Source organism: Zingiber officinale, chromosome 10B, assembly GCF_018446385.1.
Source record: "Zingiber officinale cultivar Zhangliang chromosome 10B, Zo_v1.1, whole genome shotgun sequence".
NCBI lineage: Eukaryota > Viridiplantae > Streptophyta > Magnoliopsida > Zingiberales > Zingiberaceae > Zingiber > Zingiber officinale.
In genome coordinates, this window is record NC_056005.1 from 51,340,025 (window position 1) to 51,363,733 (window position 23,709).

The 23,709-nt window shown below is 38.1% G+C and overlaps 1 protein-coding gene across 6 annotated transcripts in view; it reads right to left on the minus strand.

Moving 5' to 3' along the window:
• LOC122030082 overlaps positions 1-23,709 on the minus strand; it is an 86,468-nt gene that overhangs the window by 7,314 nt on the left and 55,445 nt on the right. For all 6 annotated transcript variants that reach the window (XM_042589233.1, XM_042589232.1, XM_042589234.1 and 3 more), the window contains 5 exons: positions 19,881-19,949; positions 19,638-19,781; positions 19,474-19,548; positions 19,210-19,386; positions 19,046-19,131 (listed from right to left, as the gene is read on the minus strand). In XM_042589233.1, the coding sequence (XP_042445167.1) occupies positions 19,046-19,131; positions 19,210-19,386; positions 19,474-19,548; positions 19,638-19,781; positions 19,881-19,949 (551 nt within the window). The remainder of the gene's footprint in view (positions 1-19,045; positions 19,132-19,209; positions 19,387-19,473; positions 19,549-19,637; positions 19,782-19,880; positions 19,950-23,709) is intronic.

A 23,709-nucleotide genomic window follows, 5' to 3' on the forward strand; every position in this document is an offset into this window, starting at 1 on the left:
ATACTATTTTATATATAATAATCATATAAATTAAATATTTATTTATTTAATTAATAATTTAAATAATATATATTTAAAATAGTAAAAAAAATATAAAATAATTAAAATATATAAGAATATAAATTTGATTTATTAGAATATTTTTAAATATTTATATTTTTTTAGAATTTTTAAATAAAATTTAAAACACTAAAAATAATTTCAAAATATTATTTAATAAAATTTATTAATTTTTTAAAAATTTTAAATATAGTCTTTATATTTTATTAGGATAATTTAATTAGAGTTTATGAAAGCCTCTTTAAGATATCATTGTTAAGTGAGAATTATTTGATTTAATTATGGTTAATTTTGTATAGTAACCTCGGACGCACGTGCCGCGCCCGCAACGCACCCGCGCAAGGGATCACAACGCACTCGTGACCCGCATATGCCTCCGACTGTGTCGGAGGCGTCTGGCGACACCTTCGGCGGTACGTGATAACGCGACTAAACCTTCGCTGGCTTGGTGCCGGTTTCAGTGCGCGGGCGGAACGATAAGTTTCACCCGTTCCGCCCGCATGGAACAAAATTTTGAATGCTGGTCCTATGACTAGATGAAAAAAGTTGAAAACTATGTTGATAATTAATGCTCAAAGTGTCTAAACCATATGAAGATGGATCTTCACTATATAGTTAAATGAAAGGATAAGAATGTAAATAGTTGATAAAATAAAGTTGCATACAGTGTTATAACCTTAATAAAATTTAATAATAGTAAATTATTAGAATAAATTGAGGGTGATTAAGAGACATGGTTAAATTCTAATATTATATTATTCAATTTATTTTAGGTGAATTGATGGAGATTAGAGTTAATTATAAATTAGGTTTAAGTTTGGCGAGATGATTTGATTTTGTTAGAGACAAACCAATTTAGCGTTGATGGCAACTAGGGTTCAATTAGAGTCCAAATTTGCCTTTAACAAGTTCATCCAGTGGGCATTGCAATAAGAGTGAGTTCAAATTGGGCTCGATTTGGATTTATCGCTAATTTAGGGTTGAACCAAAAAAAACATTAGGAATCAACAATCAACTGGTTCAATCCAGTTATGGTTTATTCGAGTTATGCTTAATTTGTAGAGTTTTGGGTTACTTAAAATTATTTAAATCTTTTTTCTTCTCTTTACCACATAATTCCTCATTTTTTATTCTTCTTTCCTCCTCTTTTCACGATGTTGCCCCAATCACGACCTTGAGTTAACCGATTAGAGTAGTAGTCGACATCTTCTCCTCCCCCTAGTAATCCAAGGCCTCTCTCCCTTTCCTCTATGACAAGGGGTGATGGTCGTGATCCCATTTGGCAGCACAAGTAACCACTAGTGGTGGCACTCCCTTTGTCAATGGGTCACTTCCACATGCTCTTCTTCGTCTCCCTCAGTAACAACTCTTCTTTGTGCTATGGATATCATATATCATCCTCTAGAAGATCCCACCAATTAGCTGCAATTAATTTGTGGCTTTTCCATCGAGTGATTTAGTAGGTGACCAATTTAATTCCCAATGTCCCAACATCCCTCTAGTAAAGGTTGCATTATGAATTTGTCTTGTTTCGGATGTTTTCATTAAGAGGTTTTAAGTTGATTCTATTGTTTGTTTAATTCTTGTATCTTTTTCTCTTTAAATCATACCATAATACCTATTTAAAAGTTGTTGATTGGATTTACTTAGTTTGGAGTCAAGCAATGTTCATGGAGGTTGGAATATCTTGAATGAGCTACACCAATGTAGAGGCAATTAGTTAATGTTCCTACTCTTCTAATCTTGTTAGATTTTCTTGCATGTTGCTAAATGGACTGATCAGGTTTTGATAGGTTGAATTCAAGCTATTAACTCGAGATGCTAGTTGATCTATTTAATAGGATGTTAATGAATTGTTTACCATTTTTGCTAGTATTGGTTACCTTGGGTTGTTTGGATAATTAAGTTATTAAGTGATGTATTACGATCATGAGCATGTCCTCTATTCTTGGCATACGCGTATGGCATATGATCTTACCATTAGTAAAAAAATAATAACAATAAAAAAATAAACTTAGATGGTTATAAATAAATAATTAGCAAAAAAATTATATAACTGTGTGTATATATATACTAACTAACAAGAAGTTAATTAATAATTTTTCTTGTTAATAGGAAAAATTGATAACAGAAAAAATAGATAGTAGGTTAATGATGTGAGAATATATATAACAAAAAACTAATTCATTAAATAGTTTAAAAGAGATGTTCAACTATTAATTAAATTGAATTATTTATTAATAATTAATAAGAAAATAACTACTTAAATATCACTAATTAATGAATTATATATAGTAAGAAAGATGTTAATTAATAGTAGGATTACTTATACGATTAAACTGGCATACATTAAAAGCTAACTTAGCTTAGTACTCAAAATAACAATTACTTGAGAACACAGTTAGTAATGTGAATTGAGATGAAATAATTGTTGTATAAAGACTGAAAGTGAACAATAATGAACATAAATTGTGAAAATAAATACTAAAAAACTAACTTTTTGTAGGAGCACCAAACCTCCCACTAAAACGTAGTAGCATAAGTTGCCCACAGTTAATGTTTATTTTGTGTGACAACGGTGTATCATTGTTTATCACCAATGAGGTCCTTGGCTTAGTGTTAGAGGGTGCTATTTCTACTCTGAGAATTTCACTCAAGTGATTCACTTCTTATTGCATTTATTTGGTGATAAATAAGAGGTGATAATTAAAAGTAAATTTATTTGCGTTAAGACAATAAAATCACAATTAAGTTGATTTACTTGTGAAAATAAATGGTGATATCAAGTGGATTTGGTAGTTAGTGGTAATAATTAAGTAGATTTACTTAACTGGAGACAAGGGTGAAATTACTTGTAATATAAAAATGGTGTCAATTAAAAGTAAATATATAAAAAAAAACATGTATGAGGGGCAGAAAGATTTGGAGTTAACCATGATGTTTGAAATCTCATACTATGCCGAAATATATCATTTTGATGAATCACTAAAACTCGATATCACTACACCAATCTCGAGTTGTGTCATAATTTCAATCTTTCATCGGTAAGATACTATTCCAATGCTCTGATGCATGATGCGGGTGTCATATTGAAGGCTGAAAGAGGAAGAAGATGAAGCAAAGGATGTAAACATTATCTGTTCTAAGTGGTATCAAGTTTCAGTAATTTATCGGAATAATATATTTTGATCGTTTTGCTCAACATGATACAAGATTCAAAACCATTTGATACAGTGAATATGAAATCCTGTCACGAATGCAACGAAGGTCAATCAGATACTAAGCTGGGTTAAAGTCAAGGGTGTCAATAGGACCATCTCTATTTGACTAAGCCAACCCACCAATCTTCCCGACCAAGCCAAGCCAAGCCGATCCGCTGGTCTTCGAAGTTGAGCCGATTCGCTAGTCTTCCTAGCTGAGCTGACCCTCCAGTCTTCCTGGCTGAGCCAACCCGCCAGTCTTCCTAACCGAGCTGAGCCGACCCATCTGAGCTGAGCAGACTCACTAGTCTTCCAGACCAAGCCAAGCCGACTCGCCAGTCTGGGGTTGGTCCTATACCAACCCTAGGGGCTCAACTCGTCGATCAAATATCCAGCTCATGTCCAACCAGCTCTAACGCCTGGACGCTCTGACTCGATGCCTCTCCCAGACCCAAATATCCATAACAACACGTGGGCCAACACGTGGAGTAGATTGTGTGACATAGCGTGATCCCCACAAGATCTCCATAGTGCAAGATATGGATGATATGACCCCTTGATACAACAATGGAACACTCTCCTTTCCAAGACATGACATCTTATCAGAAACGCACCATCTCCTCTGATAGCCACGGATGTGACACATTACGCCTTCGTGCTATAAAAATCTCTACCCCCACGAGCCAAGGTAAGATAGATACTCATTACTACATACACTCATATTTTATTACTTTACTGCACTGTTTATCTTCTTCATTCCTATCGCAGGAGACTGACTTAAGCGTCAGAGTGGAAGGTCGGGGCAACCTGGACTCACTCTAATGCTCCATCTACCTTTTTTCTGTCTTCTAGTAGCCTTACAGAGACTTTTCCCCGATCGAATATCCAGCTCATGTCGGACCGGCTCTACGGCTCAAATGCTCTGGCTTACCTCCACTCCAACCGATGCCTCCTAGGCCCAAATATCCATAACAACAATTTGTCTTATCAGAAACGCACCATCTCCTCTGATAGCCACGGATGTGACACATTACTCCTTCGTGCTATAAAAATCTCTGCCCCCACGAGCCAAGGTAAGCTAGATACTCATTACTACATACACTAATCTAAAGGTCCATCTACCTTTTTTCTGTCTTCTAGCAGCCTTACAAAGACTTTCTACCACCTTTCGCTCCCTATTCTTGGTTTTTTTTAGAAGTTTAACAATTCAGTCAACCTAGAAGACAGCTCACTCCCCTCTTTCTCCTAGTCATGGCAACTTGGTCCACACACCAACAACACATCACCAGTAGTCCACAGCTCACCGCTTCCAGACAGGATCAAATTTGGGGCCATTCGTGGAGAACACTATGCCTGATCTGGAATATGAAGATGGACGATGCCGAAAAACTCATTGCCATCACAATGACTCTAGACAATTTCGATAAACGCAGCGCATAGTAAAGGAGCTTAGTTTCTTATTTATATTCTCTCCCCAACTCTACGGATTTTTGAGAGTCGAAAGATTGAGTTATTCACTTTGTCGGTAGTCACGACAAGCAAATCATTTGGTAATCAGACTCGTGCCCCTTTTGACTAGACATGAATGGGAGGCTTGTGATACGGTGCGTATGAAAAATTGCCACGGATGCAACGAAGGTCAATCAGATGCTGAGTTAGATCAAGGGAGGTCAACGGTACTATCTCTATCCAGCTAAGTCAACCCACCAGTCTTCCTGGCCAAGCCGAGTAAACCCGCTAGTCTTCCGAGTCGACCCGCCAGCCTTCGTATCCGTGCTAACCCACCAGTCTTCCCGGTAAAGCCGACCCGCCAATCTTCCTAGCCGAGCCAACCCGCCAGTCTTCCTACAGAACCAACTTGCTAGTCTGCAATTTGTCTTATACCAACCTAGGGGCTCAGCTCCCCGATCGAATATCCAGCTCATGTCGGACCGGCTCTACGGCTCAGATGCTTTGGCTCACCTCCACTCCAACTGATGCCTCCTAGGCCCAGAATACCTGAGTTGTTAGATCACGTGGATGTCCAAACGCATGTGATATGTAACATATCGTGATCCCCATAAGATCTCCACGGTGCAAGATATGGGTGATATGACCTCTTGATACAACAATGGAACACCCTCCTTACCAAGACATGACATCTTGTCAGAAGTGCACCATCTCCTTTGACAGCCACGGATGTGACACATCACTCCTTTGTGCTATAAAAAGCACTGCCCCTGCAAGCCAAGACAGGCTGGATACTCATTACTATACACACATATTTTATTACTTTACTACATTGTTTATCTTCTTCGTTCCTATCACCAAAGACTGACTTAAGCAACGAAGTTAAAGCCTGGGCAACTCGGACTCCCTCTAACGCTCTGTCTACCTATTCTTGTCTTCAAGCAGCCTTGCAAGCACCATTAACGGAATACTTTGTGCTTGGTTATTTCTTGGAGGTCCAGCGATTCAGCCAACCCAAAAGACAGCTCACCCCCTCTTCCTCCTGGTCATGACGACTTGGTCCAAACACCAGCAACACATCACCAATAGTCCACAGCTCACCGCTTCTAGACGGGGTCACCATTCTCGACCCAGAGTCCTTTCTACAGTTCATCTTCTTCCTTCTTATCCATTATCAACACCATGCATTGAAACATCGGTTGGAATGATATATTTCAATTGTTTCATCCAGCATGGTACAATAATTAAAATCATTTTATCTCTTTCCTTTTTCAACATCAATCCATTACTAGCACTATGCATCGAAACATCGATACATTACAAAAACAATATCTTTCTAGTCAAAGTTCGAAACTTCAATAAGCGTCGAGATTTTGAACCTTGGAGTTAACCTTATGTTGAATAAAAATTTTAACCTGGAACTCTAATATTAAAATGTGAGTTATAACTCATTTGGATATAATAATAGTTGTAATCATTACAAGTGACTATAACTAAGTATGCGTATAGGTAATATTCTAATGTGTTACGTATAGGTAATATTCTAATGTGTTAATTGGATATGTAAGTAGAGTGAAATTAGTTTAATACAACAACTACCACCAAGCCTTATCTTATTAAGTGAGGTCGGCTATATAGATTGTTCTACGTCATTAGGCTCTATCCCCTACTATATCATCATTTATATTTTAATAAATTTTATTCTATTTTATTGTTGTTAATCAAGTTTTTCTTTTGGCTTTTCTCTTCCTCATTTGATATGGAAATTTGTTATAGTTTCACATCGTCTAACTAAAATATTTACATATCTATACTATCTTGTGCCTTCTAGAGTTTTCCTTCAATAGGTGCAACCCCGACTTCCCTCTAATATTTTTCATTTCTTATCTTCTCCATCTTGTATATCCGCACATCTACCTTAACATCATCATTGTAACTCTCATCTTTTGCTCATGTGCTTGCGCTATAGCCCAACATTCAATTCCATAGAACATAGCAGGTTTCACCATCATTTAATAAAATTTTCTTTTAAATTTTTAGAGGTACTTCACGATCAAAAAAACATCTAGCACTTTCCTTCATTTCAAATCATCCCACTTGTATTCTATATAAGACATCTTTCTCAATCCCTCCATCCTTTTAAAAAAAACTCTAAATACTTACAAACGAGGCCAAAGAGACGCCCCACCGTTGCTCCTCGTCATCACCTGCGCCAACACCAAGCCTCGAAACAAGGCACCTCTTAAACCCTTTTCTTTCTACACCTTGAATCTGTAAATATAGTAGGTTTTCTTTCTATACCTTTAAATTTGTAAATGCATTAGGTTTTCGACTTTTCTTTCTATGTCTTTGAACATGTATATGCAGCAGGTTTTCGAGAGGTACTGCAGGGGGGTACGTAGCATATTTCTGGAAGGATGTTCGAGGTCGTGTGTAAAGCCTTCGAGGTCGTGTGCAGCAGATTTCGAGGGGTGCTTGAGGGAGGTATGTAGCAAATTTCTAGAAGGTTGTTCGAGGTCATGTGCAGCAGATTTCGAGGGGTGCTTGAAGGAGGTATGTAGCAGATTTCTAGAAGGCTGTTCGAGGTCGTGTGCAGCAGATTTCGAGAGGTGCTTGAGGGAGGTACATAGCAGATTTCTAGAAAGTTATTTGAGGTTGTGTGTAGCAGATTTTGAGTGGTTCTTGAGGGTGGTATGTAGCAGATTTTTGGATGGTTCTTTGAGATCATGGGCAGCATATTTCGAGGGATGTTCGAGGGTAGTATGTAGCATATTTTCGGATGGTTGTTGGAAAGAGTGAACAATAGGTTTTGACGAATAGTTGGCCACCATTTTATCCGAGGAAGATAGGAGTCGTGGCATTGCCATGAGTAATCGCAACATAATAAAATAAACGAGTACTATAAATGATTGTTTAGCTTTATGTAGTTTAATGATATGCATGTTTATTAAGCTTTATGTAAATTAATGAAATGCATGTTTATTGGACTTCTTTGTAGATTAATGATATGCATGTTTATTGGGCTTTATGTAGATTAATGTTATACATGTTTATTAGACTTTTTGTAGATTAATGATGTCCATGTTTATTGAGCGTTGCGAAGTTTAATGATATGCATGTTTATTAGACTTTACGTAGTCTAATAGGATATGCTAGAGTTATGATGCATGATATATATATATATATATATATATATATATATAATAATGAGGAGGATTAAAGGAGATTCTACGAGGGCCAAGGCCCTAGAAGGACCCCGTTTACGAGACAAGGCCCCAGGGGATCCCAACATCAAATTTTCATATTTGGCCACGACCCAATGACGAGAGTTGCTGATGCCCCGCCACCTGGTACCATGGTTAAACAAAGGATAAAGGATGACTAATGCATCTCCACCTAAGAATGATATACGATAAATGCTAAAGGAAAAGGCTCCATAATGTAATGATCGAAGGATACTCAAAATAATGTTGTGTGATACTCATAGTTTAATGCTTTATGGAAAAATGTCTATATGCCTGCTTACTTGTATGTTTGACAATAAATTCCAAGGTAGATTTAATGATGCATGCGACTGGTTAAGGAATTTTGCTGCTACGGTTTGGAGGTGCTCAGTTAAACTCACTAGGTTTGGTTTGTAGCAGGTGAAGAAACACACGACGTTGGAGGCTTGGACTCTTGACCAGACTAGGCTGGACAGTACACTCCCGAGGACCTTCTGATTCCGCATAAAGAATAAATAAACAACATTTATGATTTAGAGAGAATAAAGTATTACTCAATTTAGATCCCCAGGATGTTTGACTGGTTTATTAATTACAAACAGTTTTCTTATTTATTCGAATGTTATATGGTGCATGAAATGTAAACAAGAAAAAACTTAAGGTCGTTTCAGTTGGTATCAAAACCAGGATCTTGTAAGGGATGTGTACTGCCAGTTCGGGGAATTTCAAGAGCTGAGCTCCAAGTCTATGAGTTATTACCGCTTTGAATTGTATATGCTGAATTTAAATGTTTATATGTTATAAAAGTTAGGCGGTTAAATGTTACGAATGAGTGTAAGATGGTTACGAGTGGGATCGGATGATATGTGCAGGTATGCCTCCCAGACGGGTCTATCAAAGGCGTAGGGAAGATGACCGTGATGGAGGAGAACGTGAGGAGGAGAGACATGCCGTGCCTGATCCCCCATCTCCGCTACCAGATGCTGTTACCCGTATACTGGAAGGAATGGCTCGACTCCTGGACGTGTATGTGCAGTTCAAGAGGATGGACCCTAACGATTTTGCTGGCACTACCGACCCCTTTATTGCTGAGGGGTGGATCCGATCCTCGGAGGTGATATTCCGATACATGGATATGGCTGACACTGACAGAGTTCGATGTGCCATATATCTACTGAAGGATGATGCTTCTCTATGGTGGGAGGGAGTTGAAAAGGGGGTTAATCAGAATACCCTGACCTGGGAGGAGTTCAAGAGGATCTTCTACGAAAAGTATTTTACCGCTGAAGTGAGATCTAGGTTGAAGAGAGAGTTTATGAGTCTCTGACAAGGAGACTTGTCTGTTGCTGAGTTTGTCAAGAAGTTCGATAGAGGATGTCATTTTGTGCCCCTAATTGCAAATGATGCTACTGAAAAATTAAGGCACTTTTTGGATGGTCTCAGGCCTACCATCCGCCGGGACGTTCTGTTGGCCGATCCCAGTCCTTGAAAGATATCAAGTGGGAAGTGCAGAGGAAGAGGCCTCCTCCACAACAGCAACAACAACAGAATAAGAAGTCATATACCGGACCACAGAAAGGACAGGACAACTGAAGCCTCAAGGGAAAACGAAGCAAGAACCACATGGAGCAACTGAATGCCCAAAGTTGAGAGAACCGATGATCGGACGAGCATTTGTGATGCATGCCAAGGAAGCAGAGCCAGACACTACGCTTGTCAGAGGTAATCCAACTAATTTAATATATTTATTGCCTATCGCATAAAATGTTAAGCATGGGCGATTTAGGATTGCATGTCTCGAATTTTTACATGATCTGAGATGGGACCTCCAATAATCGGAATATAGACAAGAAATATAGAGCTCCAAACATAATAAGGGCGGAAATTTGATCGATTCGAAACATTAAGGGGCTTAATGGGCAATTTTCGGAAATTGGTAGGATATCCATCGCAGGTGTAGCTACCTATGGTTTGCTGGATTCGGGAGCTACACACTCATTTATATCTGAGGCCCTCGTAAAACGACTAGGAATCTTACCAGAAGATAGGGGGATTGAATTTAGAGTCACTGGACTTTTTGGCGAGCAGATGTTATCTGCCAAGATGGCGAAGGACATGGAGCTTAGACTGTAGGAGCATGTGGTTCAGGTAGATCTCATTGTGTTGCCAATGCCTGAGTTTGACACTCTTCTGGGAATGGATTGGTTATCGGTTGAATGGAGCTTCGATTAACTTTCGACGGAGGTCAGTGTCCGTCCGACCACCCCGCGGGGAGCCGTTTATTTTTTAGGCAGCCAGGAACAGACAGAGGCTGCACCTCATTTCTTGCATCAGTGCAAGGAAGCTCATGATGAGGGGATGCCAAGGAGTTCTAGCCAATATTATTTCGATACTTGATGCAGTCGGCCAGAAGATGGAGGATGTCGAAGTTGTCCAAGAATTTCCTGAGGATGTCTCTGGCATTCCTCCGGAAAGCGAGGTGAAATTTTCCATTGAGCTGATAACGGGTACCGTGCCAATCTCTAAGGCACCGTATCGACTCGCTCAGACAGAAATGAAAAAAGGACGGAAGTATGAGGCTCTGTATCGATTATCGGGAATTAAATAGAGTGACAATGAAAAACAAGTATCCTTTGCTAAGAATCGAAGATTTATTTGATCAGTTGAAAGGGGCGTCAATATTCTCGAAGATAGATCTCCAATCAGGATACCACTAGCTGAGGGTAAAGGAAGCGGACGTGCACAAGATGACTTTCAGGAAGCGATATGAATATTATGAGTTTATGGTGATGTCATTCGGAGTGACAAATGCCCCAGCGATCTTCATGGATCTCATGAATCGCGTATTTCAACCGTATCTCGATCAGTTTATTATTGTATTCATAGATAACATTTTGATCTATTCGAGGAGCAGGGAGGAGCATAGTCAACACTTGAGGATCGCTTTGCAGGTATTGCAAGATCGAAAGTTATTTGTAAAGTTCAACAAGTGCGAATTCTGGTTAGAGAAAGTAGCCTTCTTGGGCCACGTTATTTCGAAGGATGGGGTAGAAGTAGATCCTACTAAAGTCGAGGCAGTCAGAGGATGGCCAGCCTAAAAATGCAACCGAGATATGCAGTTTCTTGGGTTTGGCGGGCTACTATCGGAAATTCATCAAGGGCTTTTCTTCCATTGCAATGCCCTTGACGGCCCTGACGAAGAAGAATGCTAAGTTTATATGGGGAGCTAATTGTCAAGACACCTTTGAGCGGTTGAAGCAAGCGCTTACTACAGTGCCAGTTTTAGCTATGTCATCAAGACAGGAAGACTATGTGTTGTATACGACAATTAAAAGTGCATGAAAAGAATTATCCGACCCATAACCTTGAACTGGCAGCAGTTGTGTTTGCTCTTAAGATATAGAGATACTATTTGTATGGGGAGAAGTGCAAAATCTTTACTACCACAAAAGCCTAAAGTACTTCTTCACCCAGAAAGAGCTAAACATGAGACAGAGAAGATGACTCGAGCTTATGAAGGACTACGACTGTGATATTAGCTACCACCCCGGTAAAGCTAATGTGGTTGCTGATGCCTTGAGCAATCATCGCACAACTATGAGTACAGAAACCTCTTCAGACAGAAATTCAAGGATTTAACCTCGAGATATATGCTAGTGGCCAGGCTCCCAACTTAACCACTCTAACCGTACAACCTACCTTGAGGGACAAAATTCAGATAGGACAAGTTATTGATGGCCAGCTACAGAAGTGGATACAGAAGGATGAATCTAAGGGTATGGGTTTATATTCAGTCGAAGATGGTATTGTCAAATACCGGGGTCGACTCTGGGTTCCTGGTGTTGACTCACTTAGAGTTGAGATTTTAACAGAACCTCATAATACTCCATATTCTGTATATCCAGGGGGTACAAAGATGTATAAGGAGCTGCAGTTACTTTATTGGTGGACAAGTATTAAACGTAACATCGTGCGTTTCATATCGGAATGCCACTTCCAATTCCTGAGTGGAAATGGGAAAACATCACAATGGATTTTATAGTAGGCCTACCGAAGGCGGTGAAAGGCTTTAATGTCATTTGGGTGATAGTCGATCGACTCACTAAGTCGGCACATTTCCTACCAATGAAGACAACCTTCTCCATGACTCAGTATGCAGAGTTGTACATCCGGGAAATAGTCAGATAGCATGGGATTCCCGTTTCTATAACATCGGACAGAGATCCGAGGTTCACCTCGCCTTTTTCCCAAACATATGGTCGAGAGGGTGATACAGATTTAGAAGACTTACTGCGAGCGTGTGTGATCGATTTCCAAGGGAGCTGGGAATCAAAGCTACCGCTTGTGGAGTTCACTTATAACAACAGTTATCAGTCATCTATAGGCATGACTCCTTACAAGGAACTTTATGGAAGGAAATGCAGATCCCCCATCCATTGGGATGAAGTGGGAGAGAGGGCAGAGGTGGGTCCAGAAATCGTGAGGCATGCGGCGGACCTAGTAGCCAGAATTAGGGAGAGAATGAAGACCACTTAAAGTCGGCAAAAGAGCTATGCTGACAAAAGGAGAAGGGACTTGAAATTTGCAGTTGGTGATCACGTTTTTGTGAAAATAGCACCGATGAAGAATGTTATGAGATTTGGCAAGAAAGGTAAGCTTAGCTCGAGATTCATTGGACCCTTCGAGATCCTAGACAGGATGGGAACATTGGCATATCAGGTGGCCTTGCCACCTAATCTTGCAGGAGTGCATAATTTGTTCCATGTCTCAATGCTGCGCAAGTACATGTTGAATCCCTCCCACGTGCTGAATTTCGAACCACTACAACTTACCCCAGATCTATCCTATGAGGAGAGACTCATACAGATACTGGACCGGCAAAAGAGGAAGCTACGAAACCGGACAATCAAGATGGTCAAGGTCAAGTGGTTGAACCACGCTGATGAGGAGGCTACTTGGGAGACAAAAGCTGACATGAGATACCGCTACCCGGAGTTAATTGGTAAGTTTAAAAATTTGAGGACGAAATCCATTTAAGGGGAAGAGGATTTGTAAGGCCCGACTTTAAAAAAAAGAGGAAAAAAAAATCAAGGGGGAGTATGATAATAGGCTCTTTATTTTACTTAAAAGGGGGAGGGCTAAATTGCTAATAATCAACTAATGGACACATGGGCTCGGCCCAATTGGTGAGGAATGGACCTAACCCTAGGATTTAGTTCTTATAAGAGAGGCGGTGAAAAGGAAAAAGAGAAAGAGAAAGAGAAAGAGAAAGGAGCGCTCTCGGCGGCCAAAGAGACGTCCCACCGTTGCTCCTCGTCGTCAGCTGCGCCAACACCAAGCCTCCGAGCAAGGCCCTCTTAAACCCTTTTCTTTCTACACCTTGAATCTATAAATGTAGTAGGTTTTCTTTCTATACCTTTAAATTTGTAAACGCGCCAGGTTTTCGACTTTTCTTTCTATGCCTTTGAACATGTATACGCAGTAGGTTTTCGAGGGGTGTTGGAGGAGGGTACTTAGTAGATTTCTAGAAGGCTGTTCGAAGTCGTGTGCAGCAAATTTCGAGGGGTGCTTGAGGGGGGTACGTAGCAGATTTTGAGGGGTGCTTGAGGGAGGTACCGAGGGGTGCTTGAGGGTGGTACATAGCAGATTTCTGGATGGTACATAGCAGATCAAATAAAAGGATCAATTAAACAAAGGGGTAAGATTGATAGTGCCAGACACACGAACACAAGATGAAGACCCATCAGCTAAAGTAACAGTAGTAGGAGTGTTAACTTTGAACTGAAAAAGTAGAAAAGAGACTAGAATTGTCTGTTATATGATTTGTGGCACTAGAATCAATCACCCGTTTAATGAATGAGGAAAGAAGACGTGTTTTGTTTACCTAAATCAACAATAGCAGTGATAGAGGGAGATGAAGACTTAGTGATTCTTAATATTTTGAGAACTTGACAAATTCATATATAGAGATAAGAACCAATTTATCAAAGGCATCATTAGTAGATGCAATATGGGCCAAGTGTTTTTACTTATTTTTATAATAAAATTTTCTATACTCAAACTTCGTATGACCAAGCTTACAATAATAGTTGCACATGAATTTGATGTTGAGTTTCAAAATCCTATAAGCCACCTCTTTTGTTTCCACCATGATTAGTTGATCTTCTAGGCACATAATTAGGATTGTGCCTCACCAAAGCACCACTAACCGAAACAGGTGCAGTACTTTATGTACGGAGAACACGACTGAATACATCTTATAAAGAGGAGATCTCAGAACCAAAGAGAACTTGTGACTTAGCAGACTCAAAGTCAAGAGATAGGCCATCGAGGAAGCTCATTACAGTCATCTTCTCTCGTTAACATTGTTGAACCTTCACATACAGGCTAAAGGGCAGCGGCATATTAAGCTCATATATCTTCTTGAATGCCATATAATAATTGAGTAGAGGCTAATCTTATTTTTCCACACGGTAAAATGCTTTACAAATCCATACATGCGGGAGAGATTTCTTTTTCTATAGTATAGAAATTCCAAGTAATTCATTAGTTATGTAACAAATTTGATTAATCAAACAATTGCCCCACTATCAATAAATTCCAAATCTAAAGGAACAAACGAGCATCCTCTTTAAGCCATTTCTGTTTCGAATCATCATGAGGATTGTTATCAATCAAATGATGATCTTTGTCAATACTTCATATATAAAGATGAACAATCTTACTCCAATCCAAATAATTCGAACCATTTAGCTTATAGTCCATGATTTTAGACATCAAATCCGTCATAATAAAAGGCTTATTTTTAGCAAAGGAAGTCAAAAAACAAAGGAATCCGAAGAAAAATCCAAATCAACAAGTATAGACAAACCCACACACGCTTGGGTGTTACTCACGTTGAGGAAAGCAGGGTGACAGGTTCAAGATGCTCTAAGGATCGTTGTGGCCAAGATTGGGAGACACTGACGATGCTTCTAATGATGTGTATCGACGTTGGCTGCGGCGATCACCAGGAATAGGGCTAACACGATAGATGCTCGGTGATAGGAATCTGAGACACCGGCGTCAGGGAAGGAGAGTTGGTGCCTAGTGCAGCGGTGGGTCAAGACAGGAGCAGCCCCGTGCATTGTGCACCAGGGAAGGGGAGGCGCAACGACTGCCTGTGCGGCAACGAGCAGTAGCCAATTTCATCATGCGTTGACAGAGGAGGGAAGAAAAGAGTGTGGGCGAGGAGGTCATGGCAAGCCATTGGAGGTGTGTGAGCGTGCGCGTGGGCAATGATGAGGTAATCACGTGCCATGGAGATGAAAGTACGTGAAAGGTAGAAGAGGTGAAGATGGAATCCGAATTTTGAATCCCTAATTTCGAAGTTGCTCTGGTACTATGTTATTTAAGATAAAAAGAATTGATAATCTTTATTGAAAAGTGAGGTATATTTATATTCAAACAAGGAATCTATCTTAGGAAATTATAATTAGTCTAATTGATTATTAGCTAATTGAGAAATATATTAACTAATATATACAGATCATGTAGTAACTAATATATAGATAATAATTATAAAAGTAGATTGAAAATTAATTGAAGAAATATTGAAAGCAAGGCTTAAATTTTGAGTCGTGCCGGAGTTTTATGCTTTATATACTAGGAGGGTAGATTTGAAAACTAAGGAAAGTTTTTCGCTAGCAAAGTTTTCTTATCTTTATTCTACCACGAGGATGGATTATATGAATTTTTCATTATTTACTTAGGATAAAATAGTGAACACGCGGATTAAAAAATTCATCCGCTGATAGAGTTTTGACATTTTTTTATCCATCCAAACTGGATGGAAGCGAATAGCTTCCTCTCTTTTGTCGCATCTTCTCTTTCAACCACTACAGATCGTGGCATCTTCGTCTCAGCCAAAAACAGTGGCCTTGACCTAGCAACCTTAGCGAACGACATCCCTAAATCGCCACAGTTGGGGTTGGAAACCTTGACCGCTACTTCGTAACTTACGCTCTTCTTGGGAACGATGTAAAGTACATCAGCTCCCCTGATTGGTCGCTTGCGCAGAGCAGCACGACGCACTCCCGACATGGTTGGTTGTTCGCATGGTTGGCTGTTCGCATAGTCAGCTGTTAGATGGCCAGAACGACCACCTGTTCGCATGACCAACTACTCAAACAGGGAGTCGTGGTCAACTACTTGTGTAGGAGCAACAACGCTGTTTTGATTTTTTATTTGTTTGTTTCTTTAGTTTTCCCTTTCTTTTCTATCTTCCTTTCTGGCAGGACTCCTTATTCATCCCTTGTTTTTATTTTCCTTTCTTTTCCTTCGCTTTGATGGATTTATTTCCGCTGAGATTCCTTTCCTTTCTCAATTTGCACCTCAAGTAAACAAAGCATTGGTTCTAGACCAAAACGATTTCAATATCTTTTAAATTTTCAAATATAAAGGTATATTAATTAAAAAATAAATTTATTAATACTTGATGCAAAAGGTAACACCGTCACCTCGATAACCCTATAAGATGGTCCCCCACTATATGGAAGGGAGGTAAATCATATGGATATTATATATGTTCACTATTGATATTATATTTTAAGGTGTCGAGTTTATATTCCAATATTTTTCCATAAAACAATGCCAACTAAATTTTTATAGGAGTTATATAAAGTTATAAATTTAAAAATTATTTTAAAAAATAAGTAATTTTCAAAATTTAAAATTAAATTTATAATTATAAAATTATTTGAAAAGTTCAAAGACAATTATAAAATTACTTAGACATCTTTATTTTTTTAATGTATTTGTAAATTTTTAATTTTTTAAAATTTATTTGAAATGTTTAAGAATTATATTTTAGAAAATTTTAAGATTATCATTCACATTTAATCTTCAACATATATTAAAAAATTAATTATCTATAAAATATTTTATTATTTTTAAAAATTATTTTAAATTTTATAAATAATTCTTAATATTTTATAACTATTATTAATAATATATTATGTTTATAACTATTAAATATAATTAACACTTATATAATAATTATAATTTTATTTATAATAAAAAATACCTATTTAAAAATAAAAAATAATCTCAAAATGAAATTGTGGCAATAGCACCGAGTCTCGTGACCCCACGGCCGCGGTGGAGTCACTTTGCTAATATGATGTCGGTTAGTAGATGGAACGATAAATTCCATCTATGTCGATCAATGCGACACTAAATTTAAATTCGTGATTGGAATCATTTAACAAATCCTTCTCTTTTTCTTGATTAAATATGGGAAAATAACTTTGATTTATAAATGTGTCAACTTGTTATAGAAAGAATATAATTATTTAGTAGAAATTTTTTCATGATTAGTCAATGTATTGGATAGTAAAATATAAAACCTCTATGTACCATGAGTTGCAACTAAAAAAAAAAGGCAGCCTGGTGTACGAAGCTCCCGTCATGTGAGATCCCAGGGAAGGATCCATTGTATGCAACCTTACTCTGTTTTTTGCAAGAGACTATTTCCAGGATTCGAACTCGTGACCTTTTAGTCACATGGCAACAACTTTATTGTTGTGCCAAAGGCTTCCCTTCTACCATGAGTTGCAATTAATTGGAATATATATTCATTGCAAATTATTCAAAATTCTATTTTTATGCTTTTATTAGCTATTGTTTGTATATGTCGGTGTATGATAGAAATGTAGCTAAAATTATTTATTTGCAAATTCCTCTTCAATATGCACCAGAATCTTTCATGTTTACCATCTAAATAAAAAAAAAAAACGCATCTTTGGCCCGTTGCATGAAGCTCCTCCAAAAACGGGTCCAAGAAAGGGTCTATTGTATCCAACATTATATGCATTGCAAGAGATTGTTTCCGTCATGGTATAAAATTTTGACCTAAACCGGAACGATACGATTTTAGTATCATATCGTACCATGTTGATACAGTTTCGGTATTTTTTTATTTATATATAGTAATTATTAGATAAATATGTTTATTGTGTATAATTTAAAAATAAGTTCTATATTGATTTTATATAAGTTGTTTGAACAACTTAATATGGTTAGAAAAAATAATTAAATATAATTTTCTTTTAAGATATATTAATTACTCAAATTAAAATTAATACATCATAATTATATAAATTAATTATTTATTCATTTAATTAATTATTAGTTTAAATCTTATATATTTAAAATAGTAAAAAAAATCAATTAAACAGTAAAAAAATATTAAATAATAATAATAAATTATGAGAATATAAATATAATTTATTAGAATTTTTTTAAAAAAATTTTAGAATTATTAAATAAATTTAAAACAGTAAAAAAGAATTTTTTATAATATCAATAAATAATTTTTTTATTCTAAATAATTTTTTTATATTTTATAGGGATAATTTAATTAGGGTTTATAAAAGCCTATTTAAAATATCACACTCTAGTTGGGAACTGTCTAATTAATTAAGTCTTTTTTTTTCTTTTTGCAATAGTGATCCTGCACGAGCGATGCTCGCACCACACTTCCGGTGACGGCAGAGGCGTCGCGCGTCACTTCTAGCAGGCGCAGAAAGTGTCGTGGGACGCTTCTAGCGACGCCAGAAATGTTGCGTGATCGATGCGTCCTGTGACACTTCTAGTGGCACGAAGGTGTCGATCGCAGGCGGATGACGAAGGAGAAATTTGTCTCTGCTTGCTATGCCAATTTTGCTTCCTCACAGTAACGGTAAATTCTAGCGGTGTCGGGTGGCACGGCTTGGCACTTCAAACCCTAGTTTCCATAACTCAAGCCCTTGACCACCACCACCAGGTCATATAGTAATAATTTTACTGTTACACTAAAGGTCCCTCTTAAAAAAATAATGCAAATATAAAAATTACCTCAAGCTCTAAAACGTTAATTAAAAAGGTACATATGGAATTTTAAACATACAAGAATACAGTCAAGATTGAACTAGAAATACATAGAAATGACTTCTTTTCTCAAACTCAGATAGGATTTAAAGGATACTTAATATGAGTGGTTTATGATTCTAATTAAATAGACATTTAACAAAGAAAAGAAAAATGAAATGAGAAGAAAAATGCTCTTAGGAATCTGACTATTGAGCAACTCACCCAAGTTTTAGAAGGCCAGCAACAGTGCTCACACTGATGTCAAAATCTACTTTCGGTTGTATGATGAAATTCCCCTCTCTTATAGGCTTAAGATTCAAAGAAAAATAATGGTAAGGTTATTCAGAAACAGGAAAAACATAAAACTGAATATCATTGATCCAGACCTCTCGTATTAACAACGCAAATCTTCCTTCACACAATCTGACACGAATACAATCTCCTTCTGCGAGCTGCCCATTTGAATGCACTCCAGGAAGCCTTAAATAAACATCAATGAAGTTCTGAACGGAGCTGCAAACTTTTCCAGGGTCAAGCACTTTAAGTAGGTCTGGGTTTGATACCTAATGATTGTTAAGGGCAAAAATATTAATTACAATTTACTACATCAGACTATAGGATAAAAAAAATTAATAGAAATAATAGCTCACCTGCTTGTTACTTTTAAGTACAAATAAGGAACTCTCAGGAGAAAGTACAGGATCAAAATCATTGCGAATTTTAAGCTGCATGAGAATATGGCTCATGAAGCAGACAACTAGAAGTGTAGAAACAGAGGAATCAGTTCAAGTTGAAAAATTCTGGTTGTACCAACATGTGCATGAACAAGATGTGGTTCAATGTGTTGCTGAAACATAGGGAAAACAGTTGTCATTATCTCATTCTGAAATATAGAACAGCCAACACGATTCTTGTCTCTTTGAACTCTCGCAATAAGGTGTGAATGAACACCACCAACCTTGTAAAGGAAAAAAAAAACATACAACACAATTGAGTTACATGTATATAAACAATGATAGGACATAACATAGAGCATGTGTAAGGTCATAATCCTCACAACAGCAATCCAAAAGTCAAGTGACTTCCTAATATTTGGATGTAGTGCATATATGCCCTCAAAAATCACCTGTGCAGTAAAAGACACACAAAAGAAAGTGAGCAATTAGGATAAACAACTTTGTAAGAATTTAAGAAAAATTAGGAGATTGCATGGTTTCATATGCTCAAGCACAGAATGGTGCGCCATGAACCACATGGTGAATAAAGAAGAAAGCAAAGAGAAATTGTTTAAAAGGAGACAATTTGAGGCCATTATGCAGGCATTCAAATCATCATAACATAATGTGTTAGAAAGATTTAGTCTTTTTTTCCTTGGTGTCTAATCTACACTGTTGGTTTTCAAGCTAATTGAAGGATGGCCAGTGACTTTCATTGATCTTATGCATTAGGGATTGGATGAACTCCTAGTTTTAAAGACCATTCTATGCCAATCAGCATGGGCAAAACATTTTATTCAGCCACCAACCAGAATGGGGAGCTGGGCTGAGACATTAACCCACAGCATCTTCAATTATCTCTCTACTTCTCTAGAGCAAGCACACTGAAATACGTCTTTGTCAACATATATCCTGAACACGGAACATCACCCTGACTTCTTCTCATCCAAAACATCTCAAAGTGACACAAGTTATCTCACTACAGGAGACACGAGGACTATTATGTTCTTCTTCTTCCACATTGAGGACTCAAGTTTCCTCATCCAACCCCACACACACACGCACACAATTAGGGCTCAGGCTCGACATTGGACCCTTGGTCCATTCTTCTTCATTTTTTTTCCCACCGAAATACTATTAAGGCTTGGAACAGGCATCAACATGACCAACACTTTATGTTTCAGCAAAAGAACTATAGATACCATGATCAGAATGAGATTGTAGGCCTTGATTTATTCTTCCATCACCCGTGAAATAGTTGGACCAAAAAGGGGAAACAATTCATTTTTGGAGTCACACTAACTAATACCTCAAGTTGTCAATAAATCATAGAATATTTAAGCATTTTAGACACTACAAACAAGATTCTAGTGAACTTACCAATTAATGTCTTCTCCCTCAAATTGAGTTGTTTCATTGTTACTTGTGTCCTATTTGCACCATAAAAATCTTTGCAACTTCTCTAGTTTTGCTAGATGTATGATTTTATGAGTGGTTTCCTACCAGAAGTGTGATGGATTGCTTGAGCCAGATGATTGAAAACCCGAGTTTGTCAATCTGCTCTGAGAAGTAAAAGAGGCACTATGGCGAATCTGTTGAAAGACAAAACCTAAGGTTAGAGTGAATCTTTAAGATGCAGAAAATATCAAGATTAATTTTAAATTGGATCAATGCTTAAAGTATACCATGGACCTTTACCTCCAGACACTTATGCAACCCTCTGAATATGTTTGATGGTTAGTCAATGATGTGCTTATTAGGGATTTTGATATGTTTTGATGCATATCTTGACCTACTTTATATGCATATATTTCATGATTTCATTTGTTTATGTTTCATTTCAATACATTTCTATTATGGGATACTGCAAACGTATATTTTTGGTGTTAGGGCACAAAATGGAACGAGGCTGAAGATTGAAGATCAAGACGAAAAACTTCCGAAGCTGAACATGGGCGCCCGTGCCCAACAGCACAGGTTGTGTTCCTTTCTAGTGCTTCTACACCGGTGCTCATGCCCAGCGACTCAGGTCATGCTCTAGTTCCAGCATCGAACATGGGCTCTCGAGCCTAGTAGCACGGGCCGTGTTTGCCCGTGTTCTGAAGCAGCCGCACCCGACATGGACGCCCGTGCCGTTGGGCACGGCCCTGTCAAGCTTCCGCTCCAATGCCTATTTAAGCCAACCCCTCTATTTGGAAAAGGGATCTCGATTTGTAGTCATCCAAGGACCCCCTGGGAAGCTTCAGGAGGCGTTCTTGAGTGGATCCAATGCCATTTACATTTCAAGGATGGATCGAGAGCAGCGAGTAGGAAGATTCTTCGATCAAGCCTAAGCATTTTCTCTCATTTCATTTTCTGAACTTGTAGTCGGATTTCTGTGATTTGATCATGATCTGTGATTGTAACCCCGCGTTTATGGGGTAAACTCTGGATTCTAGGATTAGGGAGTAGCTTAATGTGATGCAAACGCTAGTTCTAATGATCTAAGCAAGTTTGATCGTTCTTATTGTGAATTGTGGTTCGGATCTACTATATTAATACAATCTCGATGCCAAAAGCATAAGATTCATATCCCACGAGGGTTCGGGGATGAACCGAAAGGAGAACCCGACCCTCCGACTCATATAAAACTGAGACACGAGGGATTTTGATGTGCTTATTTTATATAGAGATTTTTATATGTTTTGACACATCTCTTGACCTACTTTGCATGTATATATTTCATAATTTCATCTGCTTATATTTCATTTCAGTACATTTTTATTTTGGGATACTGCTCTTTTGTATTTCTTATGTTAGGATGCGAAATGGAGCGAGAATGAAGATTAAAGATCAAGGTGGAAAGCTTCTAGAGCTAAACACAGGTGCCCATGCCCAGCGATACAATTCGTGTTCCTTTCAGGTGCTTCTACATAGGTGCTCGTGCCCAGTGCAAGGGCCATATTCCATTCAGCCACTAGATCCAGGCTTAGTGGCACGGGTCATGCTCAAGTTCTATCACCGAACATGAGTGCCCATGCCCAAAGGCACGGGCCATGTTCGCATATGTTCTGCAGCAGCCGCCCCCCGACACAAGCGCCCATGTCGTCGGGCACGGCCCATATTGGGTTTCCGCTAGCTCCAATGCCTATTTAAGTTAACCTCTCCATTTTGAAAGGGGATCTTGATATAGGGTTGTCCAAGGACGCCTAGGAAGCTTCAGGAGGTGATCTTGGGTGAATCTAACGTCATCTCCGCTTCAAGGATGGATCGAGAGGAGCGAGGAAGATTCTTTGATCAAACCTAAGCATTTTCTCTCATTTCTCTGATTCTCTGAACTTGTAATTGTATTTTTATGATTTGATAATGATATGTGATTATAACCTGCATTTACGGGGTAAACTCTAGATTCTACAATTAGGGAGTAGCTATATGATGTAAATGTTATTTCTAATGATCTAAGCAAGTTTGATTGTTCTTATTATGTGATATGTGAATTGTGGTCCGGATCTACTATGTTAACACGATCTTGATGCCAAAAGTACAAGATTCATATCTCACGAGGATTTAGGGATGAACCGAAAGGAGAATCCAACCCTTCGACCCGTAGAAAATCAAAACGCGGAGAGTCAGCTACGAAAGTAGATTGGTATGCTGCGAAGAGCCCTGACTGTCATTGAGTTTAATGGATCATCTTAATTTATTGCACATAGTAAGAGAATGGTCATTTAGGGGTCATGGGATCTCGTGACAGGGTCCTTAGGTTACGATCTTTAATTTCGTCTACTCTACAAATAAGCGATAATTGAGATCGATATACCGGTGTAGTTCCAAAAGTTTACGCTAGATATATAGGATAGTCTACCTACACAAGTCAACATTGAGGATAGGATTTCAAACATAGATCAGTTGTTTACTTGCATAGAAGTGAAATGAAAGGCCTATAATTGCTCTCCCACCCTTTTCTGCCTTGCTATTGTTTCTTTATTGCATTTCTACTATTTGCGTGGGTTTACTCTTACTGGATCTCTACTGCCTTTATTGCCTTCCGAGCTAGCTGTCTTTCTCTCTCTTTTCTCTTTTCTCTTTAGTCACTCTACATCGCTGATTTGGTCTGGATAATTAAGTTTGATTAGTAAGCTAGTATTTAATCGCAAATCCCAATGGATTCAATCTTTATTACTTAACGAC